Source organism: Ursus maritimus, unplaced genomic scaffold, assembly GCF_017311325.1.
Source record: "Ursus maritimus isolate PB19 unplaced genomic scaffold, ASM1731132v1 scaffold_28, whole genome shotgun sequence".
NCBI lineage: Eukaryota > Metazoa > Chordata > Mammalia > Carnivora > Ursidae > Ursus > Ursus maritimus.
The window spans coordinates 36,613,446-36,623,684 of record NW_024425341.1 but is presented as its reverse complement, the minus strand read 5'-3'; the positions used below and the strand labels follow the sequence as shown (position 1 = coordinate 36,623,684).

General features: G+C 43.8%; 1 protein-coding gene across 1 annotated transcript in view; it reads left to right on the top strand.

The window, feature by feature from the left end:
• The window catches only part of FAT1 (FAT atypical cadherin 1), a 109,675-nt gene that overhangs the window by 61,336 nt on the left and 38,100 nt on the right, over positions 1-10,239 (top strand). Inside the window, 4 exon segments of the mRNA XM_008710459.2 lie at positions 2,450-2,511; positions 4,999-5,328; positions 5,650-5,860; positions 7,984-8,123. Coding sequence (XP_008708681.1) covers positions 2,450-2,511; positions 4,999-5,328; positions 5,650-5,860; positions 7,984-8,123 — 743 coding nt within the window.

The following is a 10,239-nucleotide window of genomic DNA, read 5'->3' as shown; positions in this document are numbered from 1 at the left end:
GCCCCCCCCCCCCCGCGCACGTGCACAGCCCCCGGGGATGGTAGTAGGAAGGAAAACCCTGGGGTCCTCCGGAGGGTTCCTGTGGGCGGGAGCGTGGGCAACAGAGAAGGAGCTGCTCGCGCGGTCTGGAAGGTCTTGCGGGGGGAAGCTTCGTGGCCACGCAGGGCTGGCGGCGCTTCGCTCGGGCGGGAGCTGCGTGCGGCCTCGTGCGCCCGCCCGCTCGTGACGTCGCCGTGGGTGAGCCCGCCCGCGGTCTGCTCTCCGTCGGAGAGATGCCCTTCCTGGTCTTCCCGCCGCCCCGACTCCCGCTGGAGCGGCTCCGCAACGCGCTTCTCCGCGTCCGCGGGGGGTGTGGGGGGGTTCTCCTGCAAACCCTCTGCCCCTGGCGGCGGGACACGTGGCTGCTTGCGGCCGGATGCCTGCTCGGCTCCTCAGGGCTTCGGGACGTGGCCGCGCCCTCCTTTCCACAGACCGGCCCGCCGTGCCCTGTCTCTCTTCACACCCCCGTGTGGCAGAGCCTGAGCCCGCCCGGCTCCGTCAGCCCCGTCAGCCGCGTGTAAGCTGCGGATGCGCGTCGTCACTGCCACCTGCGCTCGTGCCCCGCACACCCGTCTCAGTGCTGCTCCCCCGTGGTTTCAGGCAGTCCCTGTATGCACACGTCCAAGTGCTTTTATAGCAGATGCGGCAGGCAGAGCCTCTGCCCTCCGGAGGCCCGGGCGGTCGTGGCGGGAGCGCGTGGGCGGACGCTGTCGCGGAGGCGGTGGCGGGTCGGAAAGGGACGTGAGCGTTCACTGCCCTCGGGGACGTGAGTGCTCCCCTGCTCGAACAGAGGAGACAGCCTGACACACACGGAGAGTGTAGGTAACAAACCGGGTTGGCTTTCTGTCTCTGTTGACCTTGCAGCGGGCACGCGGGCACACGCTTTGTGGGCTGTGGTGTGCGGTTCGTAAACTGCGGGGGCAGGGTGTTCGTCTCCGTGACTGACTCCCTGCGGATGTGGGGGTGTTCGCGCAGCGCGGGTGACGGCCTCCGGCAGCGCGGAGCTGTTCCGCCGTGAGCCGCCCGCTTCCCGCCCTGCGGCGTTGCCGTCGACGCCGCCGCTCTGCCGGGCACGCTGGGACACTTAGATGGGACCCACCACAGTGGTTTCCCGTCCTCCTTGAGCTACTTAAAACCACAAGCGGAAAGTGGTGAGCTTTGGGTGGGAAAAAAGAGGGATTAACCTCAAAAGGGTTTTGGCTGATGAAAACCAAACCCGTGCCGCATTAAGCAGCGTTTTCACACCAGTAAGCCTTGTAAAGCATTGTCCTCGAAGGACGGCCCCGATTCTAGTCTACAGCAGTGTTTTGTGGCTCTCATTAACAAGAGCGCATCGCTTAGTTGAATTGTGGGGAAGATACTATTGATTGAGATCCTTCGTAACTATTTAAGAAAAAAAATACCTCAAAATAAATGAAAACATGAACGTTTCATTTGCAAATTTAGAGAAACGTTTTGAATAGCCTTTAATTGGTTAGTTGTGTGATAGTAGTTAGCATAAAAGGGGGAAATCAATGATAGCGATAAAGTCTGTTCTTAAATATAAATTATTTGAAATATTTCCTGTGGAAAAAACACGAAAAGCTGCGCAGGAGAAAGGTTGTTGCTGGCAGTTGCCTTGCCACATAGGGTTTTACCTGAGCTTCAGATCTGACATTGGATTCGCTCAACAGCGAGGCCGTACGGGACATCTTAGCGGTTGGGGGAACTCTGTGTTTTGTGAAGTACAGAGTATAATCAATCCGTTTTAATGCTCTTCCAGGATCCAACGTATGTTCAAGTTTAGCCGACTGTAGTCTAGAGAGAGATTGAAACTATAGATTTTCTAGTGTGATAAAAAAATCAAATAAAGAATATGGGGTTTCTTTGAGGATCATTTGTGTTTTTTCTTTCACTGGAAATTAATTGATACTTGAGCTGTATTTCCTGGAAAATCACATTACTTTTATAACCGTTCTTCACTTACGAGAGTAAATGATTCAAAGCTAATAAATCAGAGTCAACATTAGATTTTCCAGTGGTCCTTTTTAATGTAGTTATAGAAGATGTTTCTGTCAGCTCTTAATCATCACTGCAGCAGTTAGAGGAGTTTGAAATCCTGGATAACTTCATCTTTTTTAAAAATCTCTTCTGACAAAATGTTTATTCAAACCACTGAACAAATAAAAAATGTAACTGATTTCAGTTTTGCCACTTTGTTCGTCCCTTTGTCATTTATCTGCTGTGTTGGAGAATCATTAAAATGAGAAAGTATGTTGTTGGTAAATAAAATAATTGAACCTGGATTCATCATTTTTCTTCCATTAGGAATCCAGAGATTTGCTCAGACTTTTACACTCAGTGGTTTCAATTACAGTATTTTGTAATTGACTTTATCTGTAAGGATTAATGAACTGTTATCATTTTATAGGTCTTATCACAACGACGTCAAGGAAACTAGACCGAGAGCAGCAAGATGAACATATATTAGAAGTAAGCATTTCTTTATTTTAATTATTTAAAAATTTTATAAATATCATGGGAAACAGCATTCTTGTTTGCATTAACTAGTATTTGTAACTGTTATGATTTCGTTATATTACTTCTGGTCAGGGGAAAGAAAACATTTGTGAGTGTAGTTCATGTCCCCTTAAATCCCTTTCTAAAATCCCCAGAATACAGGATCACTTTATAAGTTCTAATTTTTGTGTGCACATACAGAGCAAACAGACTGGAAGGAAGATTATTTACATTTTCTTTTCATTTATGTAAGATATACTTTTTCTTTATGCCTTCTATATCTTTTTCCTTAGTATTCTGTTTTTTGGGATATTTTTATGATAATAATAGATCTCTTTCAACTGTAGTTAGTTTCTGGTTTTTGTTGTTAAATAATTGCATTGTTTTTGCATTTTAAATTGAATTGTAGAAAGTTTGATTTTTAAACATTTCTAAAATAAAAGATTGAAGACTGATTTGTGCTTTTCTAAGATGGTCTCTTCTGACAGGCTTCATTCTCATGGCTAATTTAAAATCTCTTTCTAGTCCCTGAAAGGAGAAACACAGCTTGTCCTGTACTGGTTTGCTGGTGGATGGTAGGCATGTTGTAGGAGCAGGGATAGGAGTCACTGGAGGAGAAAGGTAGAGGGTCATGTGGGGGTCAGGCATGATGTGGTTGCTGGGTGCCAGGGCCTACAAGCCAGGAAGAGGCTGAGAAAGGCACTGTGGAGAGTTTCCCTTGCAGAGGAAAGCTGAGCAGAGCAGACATGTAACCTCTGTTGACTTTCCTCTACCACACGTGAAAGGCCAGTATTGATCACTGGAGCCAGAGGAGACTAAGTGCTTTCTGAGTTGTGAGTTACCTGCACAAGGCTTCCATTCCACCAGTGTGGGTACTTGAGGAAGTCCTAAACTGTGGTTTATTATTTTTATTAATACTTAGTTCTCTCTTTTTATATTATTGCTGTTCATAATGCTGCCTGCTTAATTTCATTTCATCCTTGGTCAAATTTCTAACTTTGTCAATAAAATATTTGCTTTTTATAGCTCTATAGTGTGTGCTCATGAATATTCTGTCTAGGAGGGGTTTCACAGCCACCATTACAGTTAGTAATTGCTTTTTATTTGTTAAGATTTTATTTATTTTGAGAGAGCACGCGCGCGAGCAGTGGGAAGGGCAGAGGGGGAGGGAGAGAGAATCCTCAAGCACACTCCCTGCTGAGCACAGATTCCACGTGGGGCTTGATCCGAGGACCCCGAGATCATGACCTGAGCCAAAATTAAGAGTCGGATGCTGAACCGACTGAGCCACCCAGGTGTCCCTACAGTTCGTAATCTCTTCATGTGTTACATCTGAGTGTTAGTCATAGGTATTACAGTTCCCTTAAATTCATTTTCTTTCTGTTAGAGCAGGGTTTAGAATTTTTATTCGGTCCCTGCAGTGATTGACAGAAGGGAGAATATGGTTCCTAAAGAAAGGAAACAGGTGGCACGCTCTCTGGAGTGGCAGGTCCCAGGCATGGGCATCTTGCTGCGGCCGCACCCTGGTTAGAACCAGTGCATATGGAAGCATTCACCACTGCAGTCCTTAAGGCTCGGATTTTTATTCCTAAGCTGAATACATGAATAATTAGAGTGACCATTACTTTACATTGCTTTTACTGAAAATCTTAAATGGGTCTGAAGTGAAGATTTTTGTATCTGCTATACTAAACGTGGAGGACTTCTGCACAAGAGTCAAACAAAACAAAATGATGACAGCTGGTATTAAAAGGCATGCTCCTTCACATGTATTTTAAATTGATGATTTAGCTTGCTCTATTGTTGAGGCTTAAAAATGACAGTTTTTAATGCAGTATGTGGAGATTTGATTTTTTTTTTTTTAAAGATTTTATTTATTTATTTGACAGAGATAGAGACAGCCAGCGAGAGAGGGAACACAAGCAGGGGGAGCGGGAGAGGAAGAAGCAGGCTCATAGCAGAGGAGCCTGATGTGGGGCTCGATCCCAGAACACCGGGATCACGCCCTGAGCCGAAGGCACACCCTTAACCACTGTGCCACCCAGGCACCCCTGGAGATTTGATTTTTAAGTGTATAGAGTATGTGTTATTCTTCAGCGGACTCTCTTTAAAAGCAAAATCTTCATGTGTCTCTTGGCTTAAAAATAAGTTGTTCTGATAGCTTGCCGTTTCGGTGACATTCATGTTACAGCTGCAGTAGTGCAGGGAGAGGTGGTGTGGTGAGGGGAGAGCAGGGGCTCACGCTGCCTTTCTTGGCCCTTGCCTTGCTTCCCGGTCCCTGTCTGGAACCGGACACATCATTGTCTTGCCGCCTCACAGGGCTGTTGTTGAAGGCGAGGAGGTGGTATGTGTCATAGCGTGTGAACTCTGCAAGTCTATGCAAATGCGAGTTTATTGTTAGGAGGAAGATAGTTTTTATATAGTTATATTTTGAAAACATCTGTTATCTTTCAAAAACAGGTTACTGTGACCGACAACGGTACCCCCCCCAAATCCACCATTGCAAGAGTGATTGTGAAAATCCTTGATGAAAATGACAACAAACCTCAGTTCCTACAGAAGTTCTACAAAATCAGACTCCCAGAGCGGGAAAGACCAGAACGAGAAAGAAACGCCAAGCGCGAGCCCCTCTATCGTGTTATAGCTACAGACAAAGATGAAGGTCCCAATGCGGAAATCTCTTACAGCATTGAAGATGGAAACGAACATGGCAAATTTTTTATTGAGCCCAAAACCGGAGTGGTTTCATCCAAGAAGTTTTCTGGAGCTGGAGAATATGATATTCTTTCAGTGAGTTAAGATCTAGTCTTTGAATTTCTCATGTACTTTGTTCATCTGGTCTTATGTCACTTGTCTGAAAATTTTCTTTCTCTTCAATAAGTGGCCCCAGTGTTTGTGACCTAACATTGGGAAATGTGACTTTGGTTTTCCTTCTCCGCTGTCTCTCCAGTTATCACGTATGTTGAGTGTGGCCTTAAACACAGGGAATATACAAATACAGACACTGAGTGTTTGAAATTGGCTCAGTTTGAGACCAAACCAATCTGTGCTTTGGTCATACAATGTAACTTCTGATTTGCTCCCTCCATCCCCTCTGCTTATATTTTATAGATTAAGGCAGTGGATAATGGTCGCCCCCAAAAGTCATCAACCACTCGACTCCATATTGAATGGATCTCCAAACCCAAACCGTCAGTGGGGCCGATTTCCTTTGAAGAACCATCTTTTTCCTTTACTGTCATGGAAAGCGACCCAGTGGCTCACATGATTGGAGTGATATCTGTGGAGCCTCCTGGCACGCCGCTGTGGTTTGACATCATTGGTGAGTGTTCTTCAAAGTTTTTATTGTTCTGCATAGGTTACACTGAGGAGAACCGGTCTTTGATTTTCTGATTTTTTATACATTTCCGGTTTTAAAATGGGGAGTAACACTTAGAAGTGGAGAACTTGTCTTAAACTGCAAGATTTTGATTGCAGAATGTGTTATAACATCCAGCATGTACTAGTTTAAAATCGGTGCTGTGCATGTACCGTAGCCTTAATGTAAAACTAAGGTTTCCAAAGTGCATGAAGGAGTTAGAAACCTGAATGTTTTGTCCAAAAGCACAACTTAATTTTCTTTCTTGACACCTAACATATGGCACATGGCTGTTTTTAGTGAATATGGTTTGAATGCTTAAAACAACTGTGTGACTGTCACATGTCAGTATTTTATAGGGAATAGTTTTATAGATTTTAATTGTATAACTTAAAAATGAGAGTACCAGCTATGGCCTATTCAGTTTTATTTACTACATTTTGAGAATGTGGGAAGCAGGGTTCAGGAGATTCATGGACCCTGGAATAAAGATTATATGCCTACGTCAGTTTTTTGTTTTTCTTTCTCTTTAATTGAGTTTAGACATAGAACGTATTCCCTTACAATCTCCCATACTTAAAAAAGAAATTCACATTAAACTTTGACAGCTTCATTTTTTAAATTCTGTTTCCTCACTTTATTTCAGTCATCAGGACCTTTAAAAGCAAAAGTATGGATTGTGACTCATCTCTAGTTGGTCCTTTAGATTCCTTTTCCCCCTCCCACCCCTTTGCCACCCTCTCCGCGAAATGCTGTGTCAGCATTTGACCGGCTGGGATGTGGGCTGCGGGGCCACAGAGTGTATGAAATCATTGACATCATCCACACCTCCGAACCCTTCACTTCAGTTTTAAAGAAGAAAGATGATTTCACAACGAACTACAATCAAAATCGTTTGTTTGCTCCCTGTTGACACCTGTCACACTTGCGGACGAGCCGGGCTCCCGCTGTGCTGTGTGTGATGCTGACCGCCTCTGGAACTGGTCTGACTGATGCTCTCCCTTGTTCTCTGCTTGCCTTCCATGCTTGCTTGCTTCTTTGTGGCTGTGCCAGGAGACACACTCGCTAGAGACGTGTTTTCCATCTTTCAGATGACTTGTGACCTGAACTGTACAGCAGAAGGTATCTGCTGAGATCCCATAATTTGCCTCAGATTATGAGATCTAAAAGAAAAGCATCCGCTTTTAAAACCTTGTTTATTTCCAGTGACTATCTTCCATTGCGCCTTGTTTTCGTGGCATTTACGTGGTCACCCATTCCAGTTGCAAACATGCCGACTTCTGAGACATCTCAAGGTCATCCTTAGTTTTAGTTTTCACTGAAGATTTTGGTTTTTTATGTGTGTGTAGTTTTACTTTTCGGTAAGATTTAGTAATAGAACCTCATCGTGACATCAAGGGTTTTATTTTCATTCCATGTCACTTCATTGATAAAAGTGTCTCAAGTTCAGTGGGTGTGAAAGGAGTTTTATCTAGAACGTAAGTGGGAATGCATTTGGATACTGTCAGCACCACAGAAACTTCTGCCTTCATTAAGCTCTGTGTTTGGCAGCAGTGGGGAAAATTCTTAAGTATATAAGAGCCAGGACCAATTGATGTTAAGTGCCACTATGTTTTTCAGAGTTAACATTTGTTTTTAATAGTTAATTTGTTAGGGCAGTATGCTTCAAGTGTCACAAATTTTTTTTTTTTTTGAGTAATTAAACATTTAAATGGCTGACTGTGGTTAGTAAAGGATGTTGTGTATAGCTACTGGGATATATAAATTAAAGACCTACTCAGAACCCCTGAAAAAGCGAGTGGAACATAAGTCATTGGCCACATTGGCACGGTTTTTCCGTCTTCAGAGTTGCTTTCTCGCTTTCCTCTCGGTAGCTTCCTTTGACAGTCAGGGCTCAAGTTTGCATTAGTAGGCACTGTCTTTCTAATTGGCCCTTCTTTTCTTGTCTTTCAAAATGAAAGCTCCTTAGAAACACCTTGTTGAGTAGAACATCAGAAGTGGTTTTTTTTCCCTGTCATGAAGAATTAGAAAACCACAAAAGAAATGACAGGTTTTCGTGCTTTTCTGTATGTCCTGACTTGAATCAGGTGGCAACTCCGACAGTCCCTTTGATGTGGACAAGGGCACCGGGACCATCATTGTTGCCAGACCTCTTGATGCAGAACAGAAGTCAAACTACAACCTCACCGTCGAAGCTACCGACGGAACCACCGCTATCCTTACACAGGTAAGCGAATTTGTCAGAGGAGGATTGGTACGACCTTTTTAAAAAAAATTTTATTTATTTGAGAGAGAGAAAGATGTTGAGAGAACGAGTCGGGGGAGGGCCAGAGGGAGAAGCAGACTCCCGGCGGAGCAGGGAGCCCGACATGGGACTGGATCCCAGGACCCTGGGATCATGACCTGAGCCAAAGGCAGACACTTCACCGACTGAGCCACCCGGGCGCCCTTGATAGGACCTTCTGATTTTAGGGTCCACAGGCAGTATGAACGGTTGGTTCTGCCCTTGGAGGCTCCCAAGCGGACTTACTGTGTTGATAGAGCTTATCCATGTGCACAGCAAGGATTTGTATGGGGGGAAAGAGAATTAACTGCAAATCTTGTGTAGGTTTGGCCTGTAATTAACCAGTTTGGGAAATTTTGAAAGAAGACTTTAAAACAACAACCCACTTTTGATTATCAAAATCTTTCAATTTTATACTGCTTTTGAACAGTATTAGTATAAATTGTATCACTCTTGAAGATGAATTGTCCAAGTAATTTTCATTAAAGCTCATTAAAGTGATTAATGATTTTTAAGTCACTTTTTTGAATTTTTTCCCTTTTGCCTACTTTAATGAGGGTTGTATAAAATGGCTGATAAAATTGTTCTTATAATTCCTTTAACATCTTTATTCCTATCTGATAATTAAGACATGGCCAGATTACTGGGATTTCAAATTTAAATGTTAAAACCCTATACATTAAATTCTCTCTGAGTCTCTGTGTGGGCTGTTTGAGAATTTGTTGAACATTTGTTACATGCCAGGTATGGTTCTAGAAACTGAATACTGGGAAGCAGAATCCTACCCTCATAGAGCTTACCTTAGGATGGTGGAAGCGAAGATTTACATATAATCTTCTGTGTCCTGAAAGACAAAGGAAGAAATAAAATATTAGAAGATAAAATGCTTCCGAATTCCAGTATTTATCTTTAGATGGTACTGTTTTAAATCTCAGGTGAGACAGGTCATCTGTTAGATCATTTAGTTGCACTGAAGAATAAAAGTTAGAGCCTGTGATGTCTTTCAATTAATAAATGAGTAGATGATTCAGAGCCAGTTATGAAAAGACCTTATTCCTTTCTCCACATGGTTGTAATTTTTAGTGTATTTAAAATCTACATATGTATCATGCTTTGGGATCATTTTGAGATTGTCATGTAAAAGTTTTAGTACAGTATTAAAATTTCATATTTGTCGGTAACTGTTCTCATTTTAGAAGTTAGACTTTAGAGCATGAAAATGAGAATAAAAACATGGAGTTGGTAATAAATTTAACAGGATACATTTTGAAAGGTTTAAAGAGTATAACTGTATGTGGACCAGTTAAATAATCTAACCAGAAATTAGCAAAAGGCATTTACTAAGCAGTAGAAATGGCCCTCCGTGCCAGGCATTCTCATTACTGAAGGTGGTCTATTTGCCTGTAACGTTTATTGCTTATTTCGTAACTGAGTAAGCGGCAGTATGCCCTTCCCCCAGTAATTTTCGTTTCAGAGAGTGCTGTTAAAAGCTTCGTATGAAACGTGGAGACGGTTGATTAAAATTTCCTTTAAAACCCAGGAAATAAATTGCAGTCTTTCCAGGGACACAGAACTCTCTTACGTTTTAGTGCTTCATTTATACTTTGTAACTTCTCTTGAGTCGTTTTCAGAGGGTCTTGATAATGTCCTCGTGCCTTGCTGGCAGGGAGGGGGAGTCCGAGTCTCAGAGAGTGGTCGCGGGCGAAGACTCACCTGTGAAGGTGTGGGACAAAGGGGACAGTCAGTAACAGGGCGATGGGGTTGAGAAGAGAGCAGCTAATGCCACGTGAAGAGCGACCCGAAGGTGAGAATTGGGTTGGCAAGGACCTGAACACGGGGTGGGTTCGGGTCTGTAGGTAAAACTCGGAAAGCGACAGGGCAGATGTTGCCGCGTGCAGGTCAGTAGCCGTGGACGGCGGGGCGGGTTTGGGGAGCAGCGTGGGGCCGAGCCGCAGTGCATCAGCAGCAGAGGGGGCGGCGGGGGCTCCCAGCATAGTCCCCAGTGCTCTGTTGAAGCAGCACTGCTCCTTGCTTTCCTGTCCTGCCGTCTGCAGCTTGG